Genomic DNA, 27,146 nt, shown 5'->3' with positions numbered 1-27,146 from the left:
ATAGTAGTTAGAGCTGACACTTGGGTGTGGGCCAAGCACATCAGCCTCTCTCTCCCTAGATCTTCGCCCCTGTGAGGAGGTGAAGAGCTGTCCTGTCCCTGTCATTAAAGAAATCTGACTTGGGCCAGCTACTTGATTCTCCCTAATCACAGGAAGAAATCGCCTCACCCCCAGGAATCAAACACAGGTCTCCATTCTCCCAACCCCTGAGTTACTTCTATTATGCTATTCTTAGTCTCTGAAAACTATTGAAATTAAAATAACTATACGGAGACCCTGACTGAGAAAGGAATTCCCTTCTAAGTTAAATAGAAACTTATTACCAGAAAAAGATGGGGGGTGGGCAGCAGATAAGACCTTCTGGCCCAGTTTTCAGTGTTCCTGAGAACATCCACGTGCAGGTTGTAACTGAGAGCACCTTCTTCTCCTGCCCTCTGCTCCATCCGCTCCCTTCCTCACCTTCTCTAACACCTGTCCCAGAAGTGCCCCTGTGGTCTCGGAACCCCTATGTCCCCTTGCCTGGGCCCCTCTAAGGCTCTGCCTGGGAACTGAGGTTGAAATCCCCTTCCAAGGCCCACCCAGCATCTCGCCTTTACTCCTGGTGGGAATGTGAACTTCAGTCTCAGAAGGGGGTGTCAGGCACCTGCACAGGGTCCCCAGCAACTAGATGAGTACTGAATGAGCCCTCAGCTTGTGCTGGGAGCCTTGCTAAGGGCAAGGCAGATGGCCGGCAGTGACCTTCAGTCATCGTGACCAAACAGAGAAAGACACCCCAAAAGGTTCCTCTCTCTCTAGTACCTTTCTGAAAAAAATAAAAGTCAGGAATTCAAGCTTTTGTAAATCATGTGAACAGAGAAGACTTGATGACAGCAAAGTGACAAACATCATTAACCCGAGGACTACTGTCAGACCTGTGCTCATAGCCCCCTCTGTGCACATTGGCTGGAAGAAAGTGAAATTCCTTGCCTCAGGACAGTGGTATTTCCAGGAGGCCACAGTGCTTCCTCTTTCTTTGAGATCCAGGGACAAAAACAAGCAGAGAGTAACAACAATTAAATATTTAGATCAATCTGATCGAAAAGTTGCCCTTTGCATTGTATAAATCATCCTGGGAAATTACCTTAACACATTGGTTATAAACCTGCACCATGGGCATGTCAGTCAGACCAGAGATGTGCATCCAGCATCAATAGTTCATCAGTCTTCAGAGGAGCTACACGCAGCCAAGAAGCCATTACATGAGGATGTCGTGCGGTGCACCATCGCAGGAGAATCTGCCCTACCTGAAACCCTGAAAATAAGGGAGGCCTTTCAGCAGTGGATTGTCTCCTAACAGTAAACGTTCTTCATGCTTTCAGCCTGCTGAAGGAAGCAGCTGCTGTGTGCTGTGTGTCTCTGCGCTGGATTGCAGATTGAACTCCCACTGGGGGTTCCAGGGAGCAGTCTAGTGCTCCGTCCTCTAAGCCACTCAGCAGCTGTCCTTAAGCAAGGGAATAAAGACCTCCCTGACTCCCTGCATCTCATGATTGCCACGTGGTACTGTGTCCTGGGTTTTCTTCCTTCTGTGAAGAGATGCTCAGGAGTGACAGGGTACACGGGATGCTTTCCCACAGAGGTGCTGGACAGATGCCTTGAGCGATCTCCTAGAGTGTCAGAAGGAAAGACGGATCTCTCCATTACCCATCAGTACGTAGGTCCTTCATGCCTGACCCCAGCCATTTTTATCATTAATCCTGGATTAGACTGGAAAGTTCCATACCATTAGTGAGCTAGCTAAACTGATTTCACTGTACCTTACCCCATGACCAAGGACGCCAACACTGGGCACTGGACAGCCTTTAGGCTTCTGGCCGCTATCCTGGCCTCTCCCTGAAACCTTCAGTTTTCTTCCCTACAGCCTGGGCACTGGCAATCGCTGGCCACCTGCAGTTTAACAGTGCGCATCAATGATAATAAGACAGTAAATGACAGTGTGACTGTTTCCTCCCACCAATGGCTGGGTTCTAGATCATGCAGAGCCCCCGGGCAGGCACGTGCTGAGTGGAAGGCTACAGCGATCTACAGTGGAACCCAGTGGCACATAGTATGTGCTTTGCCCAGAGTCCCCAGAAACCCCAAAAGAGCTTCTCCATGTCCCCAACTCTGGCCCCTAATCAAACATAATCTTCTGAAAGAAACTTCCATTTTAAAGAAAGTCGAACAGGCATGTGTGTAATTGGTACATGAGAGTTTTTCAAAGGAAAATATGCGTATTGTGGTTTTGTCCGTTTCCTTTCATGGAAGATGGAAAATCCAGGAAGAAGTGGGTGAGCCTGCACCTGGGGCAGGCCGTGGGTGCAGCCCTCGCGGGGCTTCTCCAGGGGCCAAAGCACATGGAAGCCTCAGCTGTGCTGTGCAGTCCTGTCCCCTTAGTGGTCCTTCTCAGGCAAGGTCACCTGCCAAGAACATGGGCTGGGTTTGACTGCATCAGGGAGGAGGAGGAGAGGAGGACAAATACCTGCCTTCAAGAAGGGTGGGCCCTTCTCCCAGTGCACATGCCCCTTCCTGATGGACAGCAGTGTCCCGCAGCAGATCCTATAGGGAAAAATAGCAACTTTGACCCATCTTCAAGAGATTTGCATTGACCTTGCCTCTTGGTGTCTAACTGGTTCTACAGCTGCTAGTAATAAAGTCCTCCACGATGTCAACAGATAAACTGCCGTAAGAATATCACACAGTCCTCAGGAAACAGAGCCTAGGCCGCTGCATCCCAGCCCACTGCCTGCCCTCCGTCCCGGGGAGCCCCTGCAGCTCCGTCTCCCCAGCCCGTTTCCACCTGGGAAGCCTTGGCACAACTAGGGCCTGGCTGGACCTCCTGCGCGTCACAGCAGACAGCAAACTCTGATTGTTGACATTAATTTCACGGAAGCAGTTGCAACTTGGCAGGGGGTCTCCGCCATGCACTCACTCGGGCTTGAAATTATCTCTAATTTAGAGGTTGGGGACAGGGACACAGGAAAGAGGCGTGGTGTTTTATATATGGTGATGTGGGACCATAAAAATGTCTTTTTAATCTGATGATCATTAGAAAACCCAGTAGTGTGGTCCAGCTGCTAACCAGAGTGCATTTCCACGTCTAGAGATTGCGTGAGTCTCGGGGACCCGCGTAATGGCGTCAGAAATGTCTTCTATTCTCAGAGATGTTTTCTATGACGTGGCCTCTGGACATGAAGTTCTTCTCAGGAATTAAAGTATCAGAGGTCAACTTCAGCCAAAGTGATAAAAGTACCAGTAATATTTGGTATTACCATTTTGTCTCAGTATTTCAGTTTTAGAAAAAGAGTTAAATAAGGATAAGCTTCATTCATGTATTGGGAAAAAAAGTGTGGTGGATCTCTTCGGTTGTGGGCTCCCTCAGAAGCAGTGGTACTTGGGAACCTGAGGAATCCAGTGTGTCTAAGGAGGAAGGTCGTGTTTTTCCTGGGGACACTAACTTTGTGTCCCTAGCTGCCCCTCTGCCCTCAGGCCAGAGAGACATCCAGTTTTACTCAAAGTATTCTCTCCTCTTTCATTGTTAAGTGCCTGTCCCACCCACGAAGTGATCTCCCAGCCACACTTGCAGTGCACCATCCGCAGCACTGTCCTGGGAGGGAGAGGAAACTGGACCCCAGGACAGAGTGCCAGCACAGGAGGGGGCCACCTCCGTGGGAGGCAGTGCAGGCCTCACCCTGCACACGAAGGAGATCCCTAAAAGGGCATAATCAAATGACGTGTTGTAGTAACTCCATTGGGCTATGTGGAAAAGACTCTTTTTTTCCTTGCTATTTTTTTATTCATTCACACATAAACACATATACAGGTTAAAGTTTTTTTCAGAGTTTGGAATATTTGCATAGATATAATGCACTATCTTGGGAATAGGACCCAAATGTAAACATGGGGTTCATTCATGTGTCTATACACTTTACACACAGAGCCTAAAGGCAATGTTATAGGATGTTTTTTTTTTATTATAATTGTGCATGAGTGAATGGTTCATGGTATTGAATTTTCCACTATAGGGATCATGTCAATGCTTGAAAGGTTTCAAATTTTGAAGCATTTCTAATTTTGAATATCCAGATTAGTGATGCTAGACCTGTACTTGAAGGAGGATTGATGGGAAAGGATTAGCCGTGGAGCCACCTGAAGAAGAGAATCCCAGCACCCACCACCCTGTGCAGGCCTTGGCCTGTGGCTCTGGGTGAAGTGCAGACCCACAGGACCCCTGTGTCACCTGCCTCCAGCATTGTCCCTCCTAGGTGACGAGCATCTACTTTGCGACACAGAGTCACTACTGGGGTCAGGGGAAGTTTTGCCACATAAGCATCAGGACTGAGTCCAGGCGATCACCTGCTGTGACAGGAGCAGTCCCTGTGGCTTGCTAACAATCCCATGGACATTTATAGTTGACTCTTTAAGGCCCCAGAGGTGCAGCTGGTGGGGCTGTTCTGCCCCTGATGTCCACAGTGCTGCCACCTCCGCCCAGTTGTCCTGCCACCTGGGTGTCGCCCAGGTCTGGCATCTTGGCTGAATGTCCACACAAGGTCTCTGGCTGACCCATCCCAGATGGCCCTGGCCATCATGATGACCTCTTCTTCCTTTTTCACTTCTGCTGGTTCTCCCTGTTCAGTCCAGTTTTGTTTTATGTTCAACTGACGAAGAACCGCACACCAGCTGCCCTTCCAGCTGTGGGTGTCCGAGATGCTGAACTGAAGGGCACGGCCTTCCTCTGCCCGCTTCCTGGGGACTATGAGAAGGACCATTTTCCTGAACAGCGGCCTGAGGAGCCACTGCCCACTCACCCTTTCAGGACCCCAGGGTCTGCATCCCACCTGGCAGGAGGAGAAGTAAAACAACAGAAGCGAAAGTGACCTGTCACCTGCGGAACCCTGCAGGAAACAAGCCGTGGGCCAGACAGGCGTGTTGTTTAGGAGCTGCACCTTTGACCAGCTTTATATCAGGAGCTGCACAAAGACAAGGAAAGGCTTCGAAGAGATTGTACCCTCTACGGCAGGGGCGGAACAAATGGGCAAATGCAGATCCAGTTGGTTAAGTTTAAAAGGAAATTGGCGTGACTTAACTTTTTGTGCATTCCTGGAAGCAATCAATTCTGAATTCTTTAGAAATGTAACCAGTCTGTGGGTCCTGGCTGTACCACAAGAGCCATTGCTGAACCACAGCATTCGGTTCTGGCCTCTCCATCTCCAGCAGACCAAGACGGCCTTCTCCGTACTTTTCAGCGACTGTTAGCAAGGGGGCTGGTTAGAATCTCTTGCACGTGGCTTAGGGTCAGTTAGAACCGCGTTGTTCAAAGCGTGCACAAGTTCACAGCACACGTCTCCCCTGGGACATCCTGCTCTCCTCCTACTGATCCACATGTTAGGTCTCCCCCCTCGTTGGACCACTGTGCCTGTGGGACTCTTCACCCTGACCTTTTTCCTTTGAAGAGACAGGAAGAAAAATACTCTGGTTGTCTGTCAATCAAAGAAAGACCAGTTCCCTTCCGGGGAGGCGGCAGGTTGAGGGCGATGACTAAGTTCTTATTTCTGATTTTCCTCATGTGCAGTTGAAACTCTCCGAGAAATCAGATCTAAAAGGAATTGCTCCTCTAACTCAAACCAGATTTGGTTTAACACAAACTGGAGGCTGACCTCAGGTCAAGGGGAGCCTGTCCACATTTAATTGTGTACCTTCCAGGTATGTCTGAAGGCAGGTCCAGCTGTGACATCCGATCTTATAAATGAGACTGTGAGAAGGCCCAGAGAGCACCAGGCACCACGCTCTGTGTCTGTCCCCTTCCTGAGCCCAGGTAGGAAAGAGTCCTGCACTCCCTGGGCCCAGTGGCCTTTCCTGGGAGGACTCTTCCTGTAGAGTGCCGCGAGAGCCACAGCCATGTGCGTAACGGGCGCCATGCGCCTCACCTTCCTTGTGTCTCCCAAGCGCTCTGAGCGCTAGGGCAGCCTGACTGCTAGCCTGTCTTCCTCCTGCCTTACTGAAACCCGGGTCCTGTCTCCTGATTCCAAAATGCACTGTCAACCATCGCCCTCTCGGGGAGCCAGGGAGGTGAGTTTCAAGCCTTCTTCTTAAACACTGCTGCTCGCCTCGCTCTGGCTGCCTTGACCTCTGCGGCATGCCATAGGCCAGCTCCCCGTGCAGCCCTCCCCTGCCCACCCCTGCCCTGGGCCTGCGCCTGCTTTGGCTCTGCACTCTCTGTTTTCTCCTCCTGGCTCCCAGGACCAGCTCTTCCTGGAAGAAGCCCTTCCTGGGGGGGGGGGGGGGGTCATAGGCTCCACTCAGCTGCGCAGCCCCGTGCCGGCTCCTGCTGCAGAGGGTGCTGCTGGCGTTAGTCCAGGGACTTCGGACTCCCCCTCCTCTCCGACTCCCGGTCCTTCCGCCGCTGCCCGAGTCTGAATCCCGCTGCTGTTCCGGTCGTAGTCTCTCCTCGAAGCTCACACACTTTTATTTACCAAGGGAATATTTTTAAAACTACTTTCCTTTTCAGGCTACACCCTTTCTCAGAAAGCCTGGTGGACGCCAGTCCTGTGACACCACAGGAGCCACAGCCCCTGCTCCCAGCCCCACCCGGAGCCCTGGGCAGAGCTGACCCTTCCTCTGCCTCCTCTCCCCATGCTGTCCAGCCTCCAGAATCTCTGTGCCCTCCGCCTGCTGCCCTTCAGAGCTCTGCAGTGGGCTCCCGGGGCCTCTTGTGGTCATCTCAGCCCTGGTCACCTGCCACCCTAACACTAAGGCGCCCTGGGGCAGTCACCCTTTGAGTGGGGTCCTGGAGAAGCCTGAGAAGCGGCTCCCTGGCAAGGCTCCCTGGACGCCCTTCCCAGTGGGCCGGCATCTCCAGATAAGGAGTCGGAGGAGAGTCCCCCAGAGTTCTGCAGAGTTTTCACTCCTCGACCTTCCTCTACTGAAGCACTGTCCTCTCTGCCTTCCTCCTTGCTCTTACCAGCTTGTACCATGACTTCCTGTCATGCACGGTGTCCTCTGGGCACTCTGCAGTGGGAGCACGGGAGGGATTATTTCCTGCAGGCGCACGGGTTGTAAAGCACGAAGCTACGTCGTGGCGTGAAGTCCGGACCCTGTAGGGCTTGAGTACATGTTGAGTGCACGAGAACTCTGGTTTGAGGAGCGTGGCTGGCCGACCGCTCACGCCCTGCTCCTCTGCCTTCAGTTCTCAGCACCCCGGGGCAGCCGCCGGGCTCTGGGCATCGTGGGCAAGCTCTGCCTTTTGCCAGGCTTCCTGCAGCTGTTGACTTGAGAAGTGCTTGTGTCAGTCTCTGCGACGTGCGTCATAGTCCTCTCCTTCCTCGAGTGTGTGCAAGGACTGTCCCCAGCAAGAAGCCTCTTGTCCCCTGCAGAGTCTGCATCCTGGGCCCCTTCCCTCCTCTCCGCCTCCCTCCTCCCCTCCATTCCTATTCCCTCCTCTCACATCAGGGTGGACTTGTGACATGGCCCAGGTACTGCCTGAGGAGTCAGACCCCTCCCACATGGACACTGCTCGAAACATCCATGATAGCCACAGGCTCTGTTGCCTGGTGGTCTCATTCCAGGACTCCACCCCTGTTCTCCCGGAGGATGTGAGGTCCTCCAGGGCAGGATGACTGCTAGAGCCCTCTATGCCTGGGCCAGGTTCCATTTCCAGGGACAGAAGCTTATACATTTGGAGGTAGGTGAACTTTTTAAAGAATAGAAATGGCCAGTGAAGATTTAGGGCGTGAAATGAACCTCTGTTTAAAAAAAAAAAGAAGAAGCACAGTACACACTCACAGGAGCTTATAGATGCAAAGAAAGAAATAATCCCTCCGATGCTCCCACTGTCTGAGTCCCTCTCTGGGCCTTGGGGAGGGGGCCCTCTGCAGAGGTCGGGATGCACAGAGCCCCACTCACTGCAGTCCTGGTGAGCTGCCACTGCACCCAGACACCAAGAATTCAGGATCACATGTGGCTCAGAAAAAGCACTCCAACACTTACCAAATTGACTTTAACTTGCTGGTGCTGGAAACTGTTGACTGATCTAAGATTTTAAAAAGACTAAATATGTGTGGCCCTTGTACGTGGACAATTGGCAGGACATGGTGAAACTACATGAGAACCTCAAACCTGATGTCAGGTATTGATTTCAAATCTCCCTGGATATCTTCTACAAGTTAACATGCTCAGGTAGAAAGCAAATGGCTCCGGTGCTTTGGATACTAGAAAATGTGCAATGGGTGAAATGAGATATTTTCCTTACCTTATGATTTTAAATTGAAATTGGACCTCCAAGGCACATTACTCCCTTTGGAAGTCCTTTCTCACATTTCCATCATCTGATGTGAAGGGAGAGTGCGGTCTTGGTGCAGGGTCCCACCAGACTCACCTGCGTGGGCTTGGTTGAGCAAGCCTATAACTGTTGCACAGTCGCTGGGTGCAGCTGTGCTGGGAAAGCACAATCTTTATGACAATAATGTCGTTCACACTTTGTTTCTTGTTTGCTCCTTTTTTTTTTCTTTTATTCCAACCCACACTGAGTGACTTCCCCTTGCCTGGCACTGCTGTAGGCCCTGGAGCACGGCATGGGAAGGATTTGGCTCCCAGGGCCCATGTTCTAGAGAAGGGAGACAGAGCAAGCCAGCCAGGGAGTGCAGTGTGCCCAGAGCCAGAAGCACTGGGTAGAAAACTGAAGCATAGTGGGGACAGAAGTGGGGACAGAAGCTGCCCTGGCCTGGGGAGAGGGCTGCTGTGCTCCAGGGGTGACCTTGAAGTCCTGCCTCCTGGGGAGTGGACAACGTGGGGAGCTGCCATGCTCCTGCAGAATGAGGGGTGCAGAGAGGCCGAGCAGGCTCCTCCAGGACAAGCAGGCGTCCGGCTGTGGAGGGTCCACGCAGCCTGTAGATCTCAGCTCAGGTAAGAGCCGGCAGAGAGGCTGAGGGAGCCGGGGGGACCTGACCTGTGTTGGAAGCGGGCTCCTCACTGAGCACTGGTGACATTCTGGGCCAGATGGGCCTCGTCGTGGGGCCCCTGTGCATCGTGGACATTTTGCCATGTGCCTGGCCTCCCTATACTCGATGCTAGTGGCCTCCCTCCCCCAGGTGTGACAGCTAGGAATGTCTCCAGACACCCGTGAGGTTGCCCTGGGGTGTGGGGGGATCACCTCCTGTAGAAAACGGGTTTTAAAAGAATCATACCCACCCACAATGATATTTAAATCATATAAAAATAACAGGACAAGTGAAAAAACTATATTAACATTTAAAGACTTTTAATCTCATTAGTTTAAAACTCATCGTAACTGTGTCTGTATTGCATACTTATATGGAATAATCATATCCTAATATGAAGGCCAGAACTTCATCTCTGAGTCACATGCTGATGTGATTCACCTCACCTGGTTTGTGGAACAGCACCAGGCAGAGGTCACAAAGAAACAGGGAACTCTGTTTAGAGGCTTAAAAAAAACCTTAGGTATTCATGCCTGCTGGTGCTACCATCACCATGCACCCAGCCAGAGCATGCACTGGATTGCTCACCATATATTTCACGAGACGCAGAGACAGAAAATGCCTCTGACATACCTCTTAGGTGGGATTCTCCTTACTTCTTTGGTTTCCTTAGGTCCTTCGAGAGTGTCAACTCTTCCCTATCTAGATGACTTTTCTTCGCCCTCATAGTGCTGATGACCACTGCTTGGAGGCACACACAGGCTTGGTGACTTTATTTGCTCTGAATCATTCCCAAACTCTCCATGAAATATGCATCTTGCATGTGTGCTTTAGGGACAAAGGCCTCTCCAGATAGAATGCCAACGTGCCCTTCCTTTGTCTTTGCTTCCGTTCCTTCAGTGCTGTGCCCAGGTAATGGGTGCTCTGGGCAAGGAAGGTTGCCAACCTGCCCTCTCTAAGCTGCCCCTTCACAGCAAAATCGTATTACCCAGGGTTTCTGCACCGGCTCTCCTGGGGTTAGATGGAGAGGTTAACAAGGCAGGCACAGGTGCTGGGGCACAGCTGGGTTTAACTGGGAGTAAAGGTGCTGAGGAGCACACACCGGCCCATACCGCAATAAGCCAGGACTCCCCTGCTAATGTGGGCAAATAAAGGCCACCCCAAAAGGGGGACCTTGACACTGAGGGCGATCCCGTTTCGCTGCCAGAGTGCCCTTCCAGCCTCCCAGCTCGTCATCATGCAGTGGGTGACAACATGAAGTTCAGGAAAGATGCTGCTTCGTCATTTATATCAACAAAGGAACTAAGGAGGGAAGACCCTACACAGAGGAACTCAGCGATGACGTGTGGGTGGACCGCAGAGATGGTGCCCTGTCTGGTGGCCCCTGTCTCCCTGTGTCACTCCTGTGCTCCCACATGCTGACTTCTCAGGTCGCTGCTACCTGGCTCTTCAGACAGGGAGTTCTTCCTGCACGTGCGAGGTGCGTCTGTGCACCTTGCTTCTTCCTGCGCCTTCTCAGAGCTGAAAGGCCCCCTCAGGGAGACGGTGCCCTGACCTGACCATGCTGCTAAACCTTGAGGACCCACAAGTGTTCCCCCCCGTGGAGTTTACCTCGGGACTCCACCACCATAATTCACTCCTCACCTTCAGCCGCTGGAGAGTACCGGGCACACAGTAGGCACTCAATAAATACCCAAATTGAAGGGTCGAAAAATAAACTAGCCTAAACAGAAATAAAAGCAGGTGAAGGGCTGTCTCAAAATGGCTTTAAATGGGAATTTGTTTTCATAGATAGAAGTTCTGGACTGGACCAAAATGAATGATCCTTGTTTCAGTTTCGGCCTATTCCAGATTGGCATCAGGAACAGCGGAGATCTTGACGGTGCAGATCAGCCTAGCTGTCTGCTTCACTATCCTTGCCCTGCTGGCTGGGCGGAAGGCTTTTGCCTGAGTTTTCATGTGCAAGGGAGTCAGCAGCCAGGCTGGCCTACTGGGCGTTTAACTGGGTTAGATAAGTTCTTCTGCTTGGACTTTGAAGCTGTGACATTTGTAAATTAAACTTATGTTTAACTGATACCAAAGAACTTGTACGTACTCATGGGGCAGGACGTGATGTTTTGAAACCTGTGTACATTGAATAATGTTTAAATCAGATTATTATCCAGACATTATCATTGCTTTGTGTTGAAACATTCAAGTTCTTTCTTCTGGAGTTTTTGAAATCCACAGTTTGCCATTGTTGTCTGTAGCCACCCCACTGTGCAGAGCACCCAGAACTCCTGGCTCCTGTCAACTGTAACTTAGCACCAGGGATCGACCGGCCCCTCTCTCCCTTCCCTTACTTGCCTCCCCTCTGGTACCCACTGTCCTTTCCACTCTGGTGGGATCCACGTTTTTAGGTTCCACGCAGGGCCTGTCTTTCTGGCCTGGTAATTTCTTTTAACCTAAAGTCTTCCGTTCCATCCCCATTGCTGTGAATGCCGTGATTTCTTTCTTTGTTGTGTTTGTGCACTGCACCCCTTGTCTTTGATGAACTGGTGGGTCTGTAGGTTGCTTTCAAGTCGTGGCTGTTGGGGAGTGCAGGGTGAGCACAGGAGAGCAGGTGTCCCCAACATGCTGACTTTGCTTCATTTGGGTATGTGCGCCATGAGGGGGGTTGCAGGGTCACGCTAGCTCCATCCTCAGCCTACTGGTTTCCACTGTGGCTGTACCAGTTTGCACTCCTGTCTCCTGTCCTTGGCAGCACCTGCCGTCTTTGTCTTTGATGTAGGCCTTCCACCTGGACTCGAGTGGGGGGTTCATTGGGTTCTGATTTGCACTTCCTTGATGGCTGGTAATGCTGAGCATTTTTTCCTATGCCTTTTGGCCACTTGTATGTCTTCTCTTGAGAAATGTCTGTTTAGGTCTATTGCATATTTTTTAATTGGGTTTTTCTGCTCTGGAGTTTGGGGCATTCCTTATATATTCTGGATACCAGCCCACGGTCAGAGGCAGAGTTTGCCTATGTTTCTTCCCAACCTGTGAGCAGCCTTTTCCTTTTGATGATCATTTCCTTAGCTGTACAAAAGCTTTTAGATTGCTATAACCCCCTCCTTCTCTTTTTGTGTTTTTTTGTGTGCTCTTGGGGTGTTATCCAAAAACTCCCTGCCCTTTCCAATGTCCTGAAGTGTTACCCCTGTTTCTCCTGATAGTTGCACTGTTTCAGATCTCATGGTGAAGCTTTAATCATTTCGAGTTGACTTCTGTAACTGGTGCAAGGCAAAGTCTAGCTGCATTCTGCTGTGTGTGGATATCCGACTTTCTCAGCATCACTTTTGGAGATCGTCATCTTTGCCCAATGTGTGTTCTGAGCACCATGTGGAGAAAACACCTGGCCATATGTATGGGTTACTTCCTAGCTCTCTCTCCCGTTCCCTGGGCTATGAGTCTGTTTTTACACCAGTGCCGTGCCGTTTTGATCCCTCTGATGTGGTAGTCCATGCATCCCGCTTCCTCCTCCTTGCTCAGGATGGCTTTGGCCATCTGAGGATTTTTTGCATGGACTCTCTGACCAGTTTGCCTTCATTCTCTCAATCCAGCATCTTCCACCTCTCAGTCTTCAGGCTGTGTCTTCCTTTCTGGGTACAGCAGGCTGTGCTTTGTGGATGTTAGCTCATGAGAGGTCCCTGCAGGGATGTGACCAAGGTCCTGACCTGTGGGTGGGAGATGCAGGGTGGATGGGGGAGCAGCTTGCAGGGAGAGGAAATGTGGAATAGCACATGAAACCTGCAAGAGGAACATGCCTGGGGGCCACCTGAATGCAGGACCCAAGGAACAAGGGGAGGCAATGTCACTGAGGGACAGTCCGGAAGCTCAGGCCTGGAGAGGCCAGCCTGGAGAGACGAGCTCTGGAGGCTCCCCGCCTTCCCTGTCCCTCCCCATTGCCTGTTTGCCTCCTGCGCCTCCTTCCTCCTCTCTCCCTACATTTTCTGCCTCCGCTTTTCTTCATATTGTAGGCAATAGCTGTTCTTCCAAGAATTTTATGCATAAATCAAATTAATTTTATTTAATTTGATTTTTAGTGGGGAAAAAAAAACTGAACAGTGACCAGAATATAGGGTTAAAATTCTATTCTAGTTCTTTCCAGCTGCATGACTTTGATTGACCTCAATTCCCAGTAAAATATGGGTAATGTCTCTGCCTCTTGGGATCTGGGTTATTGGGGTCAGGGATGATAACACACTGTTTTGCCATGAACCAAGTATAATAATGCAAAAGATGGTGTTATCACTTTTGAATAATTTGTTAGCCTACACCTTTGAAAGGCCTAGCTTCAAGACAGTCAGAATCCACTGAGTACCAGCGAAAAGCACAAACACAGCACAACTCGCCTTCTGTTCAGTCACCCCCTCCAGGGTCTGGAGCTGCTTGGGGTTTCTGAGAAGTGAGAGTCAATCCAGGTCTTGGCCTGAGAGGGAACTGACACGGGAGGCTGCAGGCCAGGCGGAGAGGTGTACAGAGAGGCTTGATGTGAAGCTCTGGTCACTTGTAACCCTTGCCTGAGGTCAAAGCACCCACCTTGGGATAGTCTGCCTGGGTGAGTGTGTTCCGAAGGCCATGCACTGAGGTGTTCAAAAGCCTTCATTTGGCCTTTACTAAATATGGACAATGGCTTCTGACCTCATGCACCACAGGACACTCAATATAGGACAAAGAGTAAATGTTTAATTATTTTAGTGTACAGAATACATTATAGTGCATTGGAAGTCTCCTTTTCCAAAAGGAATAATAAAAATGTATCATCACATTGAAAACATTTGTTATTTGTGAAAGCTGTAAGAATGTCTTACTATATTTAAATGTAATAATCCAGAATTCCAGATACATGAACTTACAGCCTTCTCAACTTGAGCAACACTGCGATAAGCTGTGTGACCTATGACATCAAAAGTCATAAGTAAATGTTTGGAAATGACAAATTATGAAGTTGGCTTTTACCACTTAATGTTTTCATTCATGTTTAACAGTGTTGCAACAATATTTGGTGAGTATCATATAGGCCAAAAATTTAAGGATTATTATCAATTTGTATTAACTATAATTAGCATTTGATTTGGTGACCTTTATTATTTTCTTCATAGCTTTATTCATTTTTTTCAGTACATTTTATCATACAAGAATAATCTTTTCTAAATTTTACTTTAGGTTTTGAAACTAACATGAACCTAACTGGCCGGGATGATCCTAGTACATCAGAAATTGCTTCGGAGACTCAAGATAGAAATGCAAATAACCATGGAATTCAATTATCTAATTCACTGTCTAGTGCTATTACTGCAGAAAATGGAAATTCCTTCTCAAATGGTAAGCACTTTTAAACTTAGAAGTCAATGGATGAAAGTTTTAAGCTGTATCAACTTTCTAGGAAGAATGAATTTAAAATGTAAGAATGGAGTAGGCTTAATAACTGGAAAATAGGATCTAAACTGTGAACTGCACTGCAGGTGTTCTCGTCAGCATATTATTGCCTGGGTTAAGGAATTAAAATTGCACTCACTATTTGTGACTTTTCAGAAAGCTTTACAGTATTGGTCCATAAGAGCCAGTGTAAAATGAGTTTAAACTAAGAAGAAGGAGGAAATAGATGCTCCACCAATAACTTCAATTAAAAATATTTTTTCTCATAATTAATAAATGTGAAGCAAATTAATCTTGAAGGAATGGATATAAATGCCAAGGTCCCTTCAGGTGTTTGAAGGGCATTGATGAGAACATTGCGTAGGAATCGGCTTGGCTGCAGGTATCTCAAATTGTGTAAACAGATATTTTTTCTCCTGTATAAAAGATGCCTACAGTGTCTAGCCATGACTGGCCACGCTTTCCCTGGGCACATCCAGAAGAGCTGGAAAAAAAATCTTTTTGTTTAGTCTGATTGAAGGTGCTAGAGAACATTCGAGACAGAGAGCTACTGGAGGGGGCTGAAAGGGAGACAAGAGGCCCCAAGGCCAGGAGGACCGTACTCTGGCTTTCCTCCCAGGCAGGAGGCACATCCTGGCCCAGGGAAGGCAGCCAAGAAGCCCACCTGTGCTTCCCGTGGCCTGCTGGACTCTAGGGACAAAGACTAAGCCTAGGACCAACCAGGACCTTCAGGGAGGGCTTTCAAGTGTCTATTCCAAAAGTCGGTGGCCAGACCCGGGAACCACGGCTCAGCTGTGAAACATCTCAACCTAAAGATGACCAAGGTGCTGCTGGAGCAACAGGGCCCACGGTTTCCAGGGAGAAACACGTGAACTCTCCCTAAAGACAACAATTGCATCCCAACCTCAAAATATTCCTGCAAACTGTTTTTCAAATACAAAGTCCAACACACAGTCAAAAGCAGTAAGACACGTCGGTGAGAAATCACTGCAGAAATAGCTGTCAGTCACAGCATATCCACAAGGGCTCAAAAGATTGGAGTCCAAAGATGTACACCTTCAAGTAAGAACGTGTGCCCTGCCCGCGTGGATGGGAGCACGGGGGGTTCAGCAGAAACGGGCAATCAAGAACAAAATAAAACATACACAAATTGTCAGATGGAAATTCTAAAATTGAAAAACTCAGTAATAAAATGAAGCATGATAGAGGATGAAATTAAACTTAATTAGACACGGTTGCTTAATACGAAACAGAACCATCGGGGAAATGGAGGATCATCAGAGAACCTCTGGGGGGGACACAGAACAAAGGGAAGGGGGAGGACATGGCCCTGCTGGGCCTGGCCTGGGGAGAGCGCCTGCTGAGCATGGGGGCCACCCCGGGTTCTGTCCCAGCCGCTGGAGGGCTGCTGGAATCCTAGGGCCAGGGCACATGGACGTGGTCAGAGGACAGACTCGGTGAGAAACGTTGGTGAGGTTTCCAACCCTGGCCCCAGCACTGAGGAAAGTGGTGAGTGGTGCTGACTGTAAAACCCGAGACCCTCCGGAGGGAAAGGGAAGCAGTGCACAGGAACAGCTGGGCGAAAGGCTGACAGCACCTTCGCGCATGATCACCTGGGCCTAGTGTGGTCTTTCCACTGGCGCCTGGATGGCAGCAGTTATCCATGCTGTGCAACACCTGCCCCCCACCTCCCAATCCCTACCCCACCCCACCCCTGACCTCCGACCCTTCCACACCCTCGGGCAAGGAAGGTCTTAGAGGCTTTGTGCATCAAATGGTTGTGATTTTGTGTTTTTTAGGGTCAGGAAGCTGGGCATGGCTCCGCAATATGCCCTTGTTTAGTTTCCTCATGAGGCAGGCATCAAACCAGCAGCAAACCCAGGCTTGGCTGAGGGATGGTGCCTTTCCAAGGTCATGTGTGGGGTTTTTGCAGGCCTCAGAGGATTCTAGTGAGTCCATTCACATGGCCCTCTTCCTAGGGCAGCCTCATAGCAGGGCAGCAGGCTTCCCCCTGGGAAAACACAGAGCAGCCAGGAAGAGAGCTGCAGTCTCCTTGGTGAGTCCACACTGCATGAGGAGGGAGCCCGTGAGCTGAGTGCCCAGAGGCGGGCTCACTGGAGCATCTTACAGGGCATCCTACAGGGCACTCTGCAGGGCACCTTACAGGCTTGAGTAGCACACGGTGGACTCTGTAGCCGATGGGAACGACCCTCTACTGTGCACAAAACAGAACAAACAGCAGCAGAAACCCAAGAGACAATCTGCGATGGTGCAGATGACTTGGCAAACAGAACCTGAAGGCCACAGTGCACTCCTGCAGATACAGGAGTGGGTGCCAGAGCAGGGGTGACGGCAGGAGCAGACTGCAGAGGCACACCAGGTGCTGCCGACACACAGAGGGCTGTGCTCCTGCAGGCCAGGGACGTGCACCCTGAGGAGGCCCCACCCCGTCTGTGTAGTAAGCCCAACTGAGCCTAGCTCTTATTTTTAAATTCAAACCTACGGAAGGCATGAGTAGAAAAATGAAGATAAAACCACTGCCAGGGTCATAGTGAGATACTTATAAAATAAAGGCTAACCACGAATCCTAAAGCAGCCAGGGGTTTAAAAGAGGCAGATGACCACCAAAGGAGCAGCTGAGGCCCAAAGACAAGTAGAAGGACATACTTAACATGCTCAAAGAAAATAACTGGTGACACCAATTTTTAAAAGTAACCAAAAAATTCCTGTAAAAATGAAAGGGAGTTAAGAATATTTTTAGAAAAAAAAATAAAAGCATAAAGGATTAAGCATTTGGTGGACTTGGAATGCTCAGAGGTAGAGGAAGGCATGAAAAATCACTTAAAAGGTGAGTGCAGTCGGTAGCAAAACTCTCTAATATCATACAGGACAAATCCCACCTGCCAGCTGCATCCTTAACGTCAATCAACTCAAAAGATGGAGAAGAGGGCAAAAGAGGCCTGATCACCTAAAAGGTGGAACAAGTGGGTCTTGGTGGAAGGTCTAAGGACGTACATGAAGAAAACTTAAAATAATTAAACTCTAAAGGACTCGTTTAGTGCAAACTATGGCATGAATAACTCATAACACAGTACTTTACAGACTAAGAGCTCTCCTGCCAGGCTGGTGACACGGGAGGGTCCTGAGAGTCCACACAGAGAGGAAGCTAGAGCTCCACAGTGTTCAGAAGTTCTTGAATCCAGAAATCCATGCATTCAAGAAAAAAGACAAAGTCTGAATTGAAAACCAAAATATTCCAACTAACGTCCGTGAAAATAAGACAGAACCTATGGGGGGTGGCTGAGGTCTCAACGGATGGACACAGGTAGCTTTAAACCTATGTGCTAGGAGAGAAGGGGGATCCAAATAAGGGTTGAAGAGCAGAAAATAAGCACCAAGAAAGTAGGAGGGAATATGCAGTAAGGCAAGGACATACTTTACTGAAATACGGAACAGGGAACAAAACCAATGTTGGTTCTTTGGGAAAAGAAGTGTTCCTTGGAAACATTAACAGACTTGATAATCCACTATCCAGGGTGACAGAATAAAGAGGGTGCAAAAAAGAAGATATTCTAGGGGAGAAAGGGATGCCCCCTCCCATCTGGTGGGGTCATTGATGTGTTCGGCAGCTACAATTCCACAATGTTTTAAAAAACTAGAGAGATGGGAAAGGGGTGTCCATGCAGGCGTAGGAAGGAAGGGAATTTCCCTTCCCCAAAGGTTTAATTTTTCTGAACTTTGAGGCTAAAGACAAAAGCTACCACTTGGGAAAGTGTCTTAGAAAACTTAACAAAAAGCTCCAAGTCTTGCTCTACAAAAAACTCACCGAAATGCAAAAAAACAACCATGCAAATGAAACCGCTCCAGACCCAAATGGAAATGTTCATGGAACATGCTCCTTGAGATTGATACCAGAGAACTGAGCCTTTGGCAATCTCAGGCTTCTAAACTCCAGCATGTAACAAATAGTGCGGGTCCACACCCTGGACACAGATTTATGTGTTTTCCCTTAAATGCTTATGGCAAGCAGATTTTAAAGCTGTTCCTGTGTGGACATTAATTGAAGATCACTTGAAAAATCTCGAGTTATGTGCACAACAGAAAAATCATTTCATTTGGGGACACAGTCTCTCAAAGCAACTTGACGCATTTACGCTGGTCTACTCTTGTGAAAACCATCAATCTCCAGATGCCCGACACTTTCCCCAGGACTATTAAAATATCCAGCTGCATGCCCTGTGTACCAGGGTTCCTCTAGGCATCCTCTGATTGAAACAGTGATGGATGTTGCAGATGAACCAGTAAGTGCTGTGCAGAGGACAGAGTCAGGAGGTTTCTCCATCTGTATTGGACAACTTGAACAAATGTCCCTGTGTGCAGCATTTGATCTGGTCACGATAACACTTAAGGCAATTAACGGTACAGAATCATAATTCAGATAGTACAGTGTCCTTTCTAAATAAAGGCACAAGATGAAAGTAAATGTTTAAAATAACTTAAAGTTCTAATTGGAACAGAAATAGTGTTATTTTCTAGGAAATGATTTCTCTTTTGAATGCCAGTATCTGCATGCTACCTCTGTTTCCCAGAAATAATTATCTGTTTGCTCATTTGCTGAAATATAGTTATGTGTGGGTAATTATAGCTATCACTTACTTTAATTGCCATCTTTTTACTGATGTGAACACAGACTTGGATATTTTTGTGTGTGTGTACTTAATTATTCCCTGGACTTGTGGTTATTTATCATTAGATTAGAAAGCAGTTTTTAATGTTAGAACATTTTAGCTATATCAAACAAAGTGTTGTGAATATAAAGATGTTTATTTTGTGGGGAAATAGAGATATAAAAATTTCCAACTAGGACATTTTATCATCAGTATGATTTTCTTTCTTGCTGCTCAATGAATATACATTTTATTGCTGAGCATCAGGAAAAACGGCAATTAAAGAATAGAGCCATTACATTTGGGTCTGCCTTTCTCTTTCTGTGAAGATGGCCTCTTTTTCATCTGCTTTATGTCCACCCTTGGTACAGAGTAAGGCTTGCTCAGAGGCAGGACTGGTAAGCTCATTCATGGATCCGGGGACTTTGCATTTTTTTGCATGGACTCGAGGGCCGTGCTGGACTCAGCAGTCATATCCAGACCACACTGATCTGGACATACTGGAGCATGGCTTCTGGCAGCCCTGGCCCAGGACCACCACTGCCCCAGGACCACCATGGGCCCAGGAGCCTCTGGCTGGAGCCCAGAAAACAGGCTTCCATGCACATCCCACTCCCTCACTTGATTCATAGAACTGCAGAGATGCTTTGGAATTTGTACAGTCATCTGACTCAAAGCCCAAGGGCCAGAGAAAGGGAAACAAGCCTTCACTTGACAATCTGGAATGTTCTCTAATTGTCTACTGTGAGTAACAGGAGTTGCCTTTGCAAAGAAAGCAAGCTCCTATGGCATCCGCTGAGCCCTGCCCGACTCCTGCTTCTGGTGAAAAGGGTTTTGAAGTCATATTACATCATGTCTCATTTGGGCTTCATTCATTGAGTTGAGTTTTTTCTTTTTCCAGCTCAGTTGGGAGTTGAGGTTGTAAATGATGTACTAGATAATCACTCGGAAGTCCTATTCCTGATGCTTGAGGGGTCACCCCGCCCGTGTCAGACCCCAGCTCTGACACAAGACAATTCCATGACCATGGGCACAGCATGTCTCGGCTTCTTAGTTTTCTTATTTTAAAAACAGGGATGATCAAAGAGTCTGCTCCTGGACTGCTCTGGGTCTTCAGTGTGGCAGTGCAGACACGAAGTTGGTGCCCAGTAAACGCCACCTGCACACAGTTGTCATAAAATCCCAGGGACTTTGGAGCTGGAGGATCCACAGGATTTAGCAACAAAAGCAGAAGTTATACCAGGAAGCCGAGGGGAGCAGGTGGTGGATCCATGTCTCCAAGACCGTGCAGGTGGCTCCAGGGCTTACAGGCACATAGATCCCAGGGCACCCTGGGATAGTCAAATGTGCATGTCATTTTGATGGCCTGCCCTGGTATTCAGGGCAATGATGGACAGTGTAATCTGGAGCTGCTGGAGTGAACCAAGTGAGACTACATGGGTATGATTCAGGGGGAGGACTGCTGTGTTTTCAAAGTAACAAGAAGGGCAGAATGGTAGGGAAACCTCGTGAAGGGGCAGGTGCGTTACAGGCCCTTGAAGAGTACGTTGAGGACGTGGATTGCACGTAGGTGCTGTGCTGTCTGCAGTGGTCAGATGACATCTGAGCGACTCAAGTGTCCTCCTTTGTGTGTTCAGTGAACATGAGAGAACATTGACAGTGGTGTCAAAAGAGGTTAGGAGCCAAGGCCGTCAGCGATAAGGGTCCAGCGGATCAGGGGAGCAAGGATTGCTGTTACCTTCCACGTCCATGAGGGCATTCCTCTGGGCTGGGATGGCCAAGGCTGCTTCCGGGGGAAGGGTGGACTTTTCAAAATGAGCAGAGGAGAGAAGGTTTGTGAATTTGCTGCCCAGTGTTATCTGCGGCAGGAATGGGAACTGAGGCGTGGGTGAGTGGGTAAGATGGGAAACAGATGGCCCAGTACAAGAGCACAGGGCCTTGAACAGCAGCTTAGAGAGCCACTCTGTGCTTGCTTTGCTGTTTTTGAGAAATGTGCCTGGTTGTGCTATTGAGGTGACTGTGCAACAGGCCATAAGTTGGGTGTGCCAGGCCCAAGTGCTGTCTCTGGGCCTTGGCAGTCTTTGTGGACAGTCAAGGCTGTTACAGAACAAGCTGCCAGAAGAGTTGAGAGTCTCCATGAGTGAGTCCACTTAGAGGTGAGTGGTGGAACTCTGCGCCCTTAGGCAGGGACAGGGGGTTGACAACGAGGAGAGTAATTCCCTAGATGGGTTTGCAGTTCAACAAATGGGGACTTCTGACTCCACGTCACATAAATGCTAATCACACCCTTGGAGTTTAGGTGGGGGCTCCAGATGGAGGATGGGAAGGGCTGGTTTTCAAAGAGGCTGGACACATGGGGATTATCTATGGCGTGGAAGAGGGAGGAGAAGGAACATCTGGCTGAGAATGTTCAAACTCTGAGAAGAGCAGAAATGGACGCACAGAACAGGATGTCAAGAGAGACCACAGCTGTCCAATTTCCTGGAAACGAGAGGAAAGTCTTCAAGATCAGAGCCGTGGTGAGCCACGAGGATGTGAAAAGGGGGCCCACACCCCGTAGTTGTGGACTGGACAACATGGGTCCTGCAGAGTGACAGACAGGGGCTACCAGATTCTAACTGGTTAGGCACACACCGCCCAGGGCCGCCCACCCTCACAGTTCACCCCACTCCCCTCCACCTCAGGGGCTTCTGGGCACCCCTGGGCACGGCGTGTGGACTGCGTGACCGGGAGCTTCTCCCTTCCTCGGATCCTGTGGAGAGCACCCAGAACTCTGGGACCAGAAGGAGAATGTCCTAGCCCTTCCTCTTTGTGTCCTGGGAGGTCTAATTTGCCACCCTGAGAGCAGCACCCTTCCTCTACTTGTGGACAGTCAAGGCTGTTAGAGAACAAGCTTCCAGTTTCCCCAAACGGGCTCACTGGCCCAGGGCGCCCCCTTTATCTGCTGGAAGCAGCAAGGATTTCCGCCAGGCCAGGCGTCTCCTGCCCAGGGCTCCTCTCGACTCCTCCTCTTGGAGGAGACCCTTCTCATGTGGAGCTTCCACCTCCTGCCCTCTGTCCTCACCGGGCTCCGTCTCCACCTGTGCACCTGCTCAGACCTGCGCCAGCTGTTGCTCTGTTGAGTTGGCCGCAGGTTCCAGACTTCGGCAGGTGGGGATTGAACTCACAGCTTCAATGCAGTGGTGTCCGTCTCTTCTCAGAAATCTGCAGTGCCATCTCTTGTCTACAGACACGGTCAGTCACTCTCCTGTAGAATCTTCTGCAAACCTTCTGAACCCCTGGCCTGCTTTACTTCCAGAACAATCACTGGTTCCCTCCTCTGGCCAAACCTTTCCCAGGCCTTCCCCTGGCCTGGGGCAACCTTGGGCTTCACTACATTTTCTCCTTTCCCTCCCACCAGGTGGGTCTCCTCAGCCCGCTCCCCCTTTCGCCTTCTCCCCTCTCCCAGGCGGCTGGCAGCAACCACAGGGCTTTGTGAGTCCCTGCCGGCAGAATGCACCCTGTGGAACCTGTACCCTGTTGACCCGCAGTCCCTCTGTGGTGCTCGGGCTGCGTGTCACTCCCAGTAAGATATGAGCTTCTCGTCAGGGGAGACTTTTCTGTCCTCGCCACGGTGTTTCTCAGTTATTCAGAGGATGTTCATAAATAATTCCTCATTTTATCTAATCGATCCTGAGTAATGCACATTGTGCAATTGATTAGGTTCTGGGTTTTTGTTTTTATAATCTAAACTGACTTTCTGTTTTGATTCTAAGAGAAAACATCTAATTTATAATTCAGTTTTGGAAACTTGATCATGTTTTCCTTCTCCTGCCTCAGATCCCCTGTCTCAGTTAAGATGCCAGGTGAGCTGGACATGTGTCCTGGTGGTGGACGGGCCTGTGCCTGCCCCTCGGTCCCTCATCCCCCTCTAAGAGGGAGTCTCTCACAGGAACCCCAAGCTCTTTCTTGTTTTCTTGCCTGGATTTCCCACTTGTGCACCAGGTTAGGCCCCAGGCTTCCTTCCACCTGTCTGGGTTCTGGATTGCTCAACACTAACTGCTGGGCTGCACCCTTTCCTACCTTCTGCTGCCAGTATCTAAATACAGTAGTCCCCCTTGCCAGCGGGGGATGTTGCCACTGCTTACGGCAAGGGCCCTTTCTCCAGCACCAGGCTCCTGAGGCATCTCAGGTCCAGGGGCAACAGTGACTTACCCTGCTCAGTGAAGTCAGCCTTCATGAGGAGGTGTTTGTACATTTAGCAAGGTCAATCGGCAGGCCTTGTTAGATGTCGATAGGCTCGCATGGACTTCCCTGAGGAACTACCTGTCTCCTGTAACCGGAACAATGTGCAGTGATTTTCTAATGATTTTTAATTTAGGAATCATGTATATGTTTAATCAATTAAACTATGTAGTTAATGATGCTTTCAGACGAGAGGAGTAATTGCTTTGGTACTTAAAGTTTTCTGGTTGAATTCATTCCAGTGGGTAGTTATTGCTCCTTGTATCGGTTCCTGTTTCTTAACCAAGTCACTTCTGGCAATGCAGGGGGTCCCTATCACGATGGTCCCCAACCTTGCAGGTGGACAGATTGGTTCCCAAGATGCACCTAGCAATGGGAACACTGAAGTTTTGAGTTGAGTGCTACTGGCAAGTAGTAGGGAGAGGCCAGGGACACTGCTCAACACCCTCAATGCATAGGACAGTCTCACCAATGCTGAGTCGGGAAACGTGAGAGATAATGAAGTCATTTGGGGCCTCAGGAGTACTTCTATGCCATTGGCGGGGGGTGCTGCTAAAATTTCCTGGATTCCAATCCATCGTGCGTCTTTAGCTGTGGACAGAATGACCTGTGATCCGTGGACTCAGCAGACACACACACTTGGTGTCCTCTCTATTTCCTGCCCTCCCTCCCTGATGCCTCTCAAGAGCCTTTTCCAGCAATCCAGGGGGACTACTCTTCTCTGGTCCTTCCCCCATCAACGCTGCTTCAAATTCTCCTCAGCCTCTAGAGAAGTCCCTCTGTCCCCTCCCTCCAGGGCTTCCTGACCCACTCTTGTGACACGGTGACTCATTTCTTCATTACATCTTCTCTGTCCTGCCGGTGTATTTCCACAGTGTGTGCGACTGTGGCAACACACTGTGTCCCACACTCGGTGGGAAACTCCGTATTCAGTGAGCGCTCACTGACGTTTCAAGCCCGGAACCCTAACAAGGTCGGCTTGGTTCAGTGCTGAACAGGTTGCTTCAGGTGGGGAGGGAGACGCCACTCAACAGGGCTTTGTGTTGTGCTCCGCAGGCTCGCCTGAAGAGGACCGGTACTCACGGCTGAGTGTGAGTGGCACGGCCACGCCGTCGCTCCAGAGGCACCGGGACAGCCACACCACTCAGGTAAGTGCTGCGCGTCCACGCCACTTTCAGCATGTTATGACCCGGAGCTCAGTTTTCCCCTCCTCTGCCCTAAGCTCTTTAACCTAACTTCCCTCCTCTCTCCCTACTCACTCCAGGTTTCTGCTTGCAGGGAAAAAATATATAGAATATCCAAACCAGCTAAAAATCAATAGATATTTTAAAGTAGAACATCATGGATATAATCTAAAATCACTGTCAGGTGATGGTGACCTCAAAACTGCTAAATGACAATATTTTCTCAATTTGACATCAGCTAAAATAGGCAGCGGGAAGTGGCCGCGGCATGGACAACTTGGAGCCCTGTGGCCAGCCATTCAGCTCCACAGGCTCCATGCAGTCCAGCCCCATTTGGGCCACAGCACAGGACGAGAGCTCCATGCATCGCGTGAGAGCACAACTCACACCACTATTTGTGCAGCTCGTGGATCTCATGTCCACACTCGTGGTGGTTGGCCTTAAAAATGTCACCAAATAAGGTTTATTCAAGAGAAAACAAAGACATGAGCATTTTTTGAAATAAGGAGAATTTATGTAATAGGGTGTTCTTTTCTCTTAATGTTGATTTGTAAGTCCTACTTTTAATAATTATCTTTTAAAATGACGTGGCCTTGCATTTAGGGTGCTGCCCGACTCAACAATTATGAAGCTTATTATCAACACATTAAAATACTGTTGCTTTAGCAACAGGATTCTCAGCTTCGATGAAGTTCCAGTACAGTTTGTATTATGTCAAGTATCTACATAGAAGCTGAAAAGGTCTCAGCTGAGAATCCAGATGTCCCCATGAAATCAACTGTCCAGCTAATAATCATCAGGATATCTGGAATTAGGTAGGCATGGCCACATTATCAGCTGAGATTTCCTAGATAACACTGATGAAGTCGTGAGGAAATCAGTGATTTCAGTCTTAGAGTGTGCAGTCTGCTGGAACCACTTGTGCTGATGTCTGGGCCCTGAACTAGCGAGAAAATGCTGGTGGTAGTAAGGGAGTGTCCTGCTGTCCCCTGTGCTCCTTGAAGATGCATCTACTCTGCGATCATTCACAGAGGAACCTACTCGTGGTGAAGGCGGGTTGGGTTTTTATTGTAGAGTTGACTCCTCCACCTTACAACACGGTAGGCCATCCGCCATCTTTTCCAGGCTTCCACTACAGTGTGGTTCACAGGGAAAAGGAGTGATTTTGAGAGACGGTTCATAAACAGGCATTCCCGGAGCTTTTCCTCCGATCTTTCAGGGATTTGCCTGAGAAGTAAGGAGAGATGGGAAAAGACTCCTTTTCTCTGGGTTTTGAAGGGGCCCGTTTTCCGAGGCCCACTCCTCTGATGATGCAGAAGCTGCTGGTCATCTTACGTACTTTCCTTCCCTGAGTAAGTGGAAGGCCACGCTTCTCTTCCATGCAGATTGTGACCTCACACTCGAGGACAGATTCTTCAGGGCTGATACACTGGGAGAGTGATGTGACCCTGAGATCCAAAGACCACATATCTTCCAGAAGCTCTCTTGTGAGGCGTTTATAGGGCAAGTGCAGACACATAGATGCAGGTTTTCCAGCAATGGAATTCAACAGAAATTTCATGAAGAAAGTCAGTCCTGGATGCATGGGTCCTAGAGCAGTGAAGCCAAATATGGAACAAGAATTGAATCCCTCTCTGAGGACGTCAGTGCTGTAACCAGCACTGCTATCATTTCATGGCATCCTTTTAAGGAGCATGACATGCATGGGCATCATTGTAGATAAGAGGAGAGAGATGTCGTGACGTGCGTAGGATCACCCAGAAAGTTCACTGAGGCTGGGTGGATGTCAGTTCGTGCATCCTGTTTCTAGAATGAACTAGCCATGAGCCATTAAAAGGAATGGAGGAGTCATCTTTCATAAATGTGAAAAATTTGGGGGGTCAAGATAAAAGACTGAGTCGCCTTCTTGGTCGTTTGTGATTTGGTGTTTTGGCTGTTGGTCTCACTTTTCAGTTTCTTACCCACCACAGTGAAGATGTAAAGAGAGAGCTGCCCCCTCCTACTTCTCCTTTGACAGCTGGACAAGTACACAAGATAGGCTCAGCCTATCTACCAAGGATGTGGGGTGAGATATAAGGAATGGACGTGGCGCCTTGGGGTGACAGTGCAGATCCGTGGGGCTCCACCCAGCGGCAGCAGTGTTTGTCAGAGTGCCTCTGCTGCCTGGCGTCTCTTCCAGCAGCCCATCTACCCGACCTTTCCTCCAGCTTCCATCTGCTGGAGATGTCCAGAGTTAGTTCTGTTGCTTGCAGATAAGAATTCTGTCTGAAACACTAATTTAATTGTTATTATTCATCAAATCCATGTTACATTCAAGGAAGTATTGTTTTATCCTAAGTGTATAGACTCTTCATTGATATTTATTTTTTTCATTTATTTTTAATATGATGTAGAACACTTTCTAATAGGAGCAGAGCCTTAATAAGTGGTTGTTGTTTCTTTTATTGAGATAACAACACACAGAAAATATAGATTATGTTGTATTCCATCATAACTTTTTATTAACTTGCCAAATATAAGTCTTTGCATGAAAGCAGTAAAAATGAGTTTTATTAAAAGTAGTCAAAAATAGTGTAAGTTGGGGTAGTAACTGTGTCATAAAAGCAGCTGTGCCCATGTGCTGCTTATATAGAAGGCTCAGTAGGTCCATGCTGTGAACCATGATAAATATCCATGACCTTCCACAGCATGGGTATAAATACCACCAACAGTGAACATATGAC

At 48.9% G+C, this 27,146-nt stretch overlaps 1 protein-coding gene across 2 annotated transcripts in view; it reads left to right on the top strand.

Moving 5' to 3' along the window:
• Myo16 (myosin XVI) overlaps nucleotides 1-27,146 on the top strand; it is a 537,302-nt gene that overhangs the window by 485,423 nt on the left and 24,733 nt on the right. For both annotated transcript variants that reach the window (XM_046454924.2, XM_058582735.1), the window contains exons 33-34: nucleotides 14,136-14,294; nucleotides 24,296-24,387. In XM_046454924.2, the coding sequence (XP_046310880.1) occupies nucleotides 14,136-14,294; nucleotides 24,296-24,387 (251 nt within the window). The remainder of the gene's footprint in view (nucleotides 1-14,135; nucleotides 14,295-24,295; nucleotides 24,388-27,146) is intronic.

Source organism: Marmota monax, unplaced genomic scaffold, assembly GCF_021218885.2.
Source record: "Marmota monax isolate L192 unplaced genomic scaffold, Marmota_monax_Labrador192_F-V1.1 WCK01_AAM20220418_F8-fsc00026, whole genome shotgun sequence".
Classification (NCBI taxonomy): domain Eukaryota; kingdom Metazoa; phylum Chordata; class Mammalia; order Rodentia; family Sciuridae; genus Marmota; species Marmota monax.
Note: the sequence above shows the minus strand (reverse complement) of the source record. Positions and strands in the feature narration are given on the sequence as shown.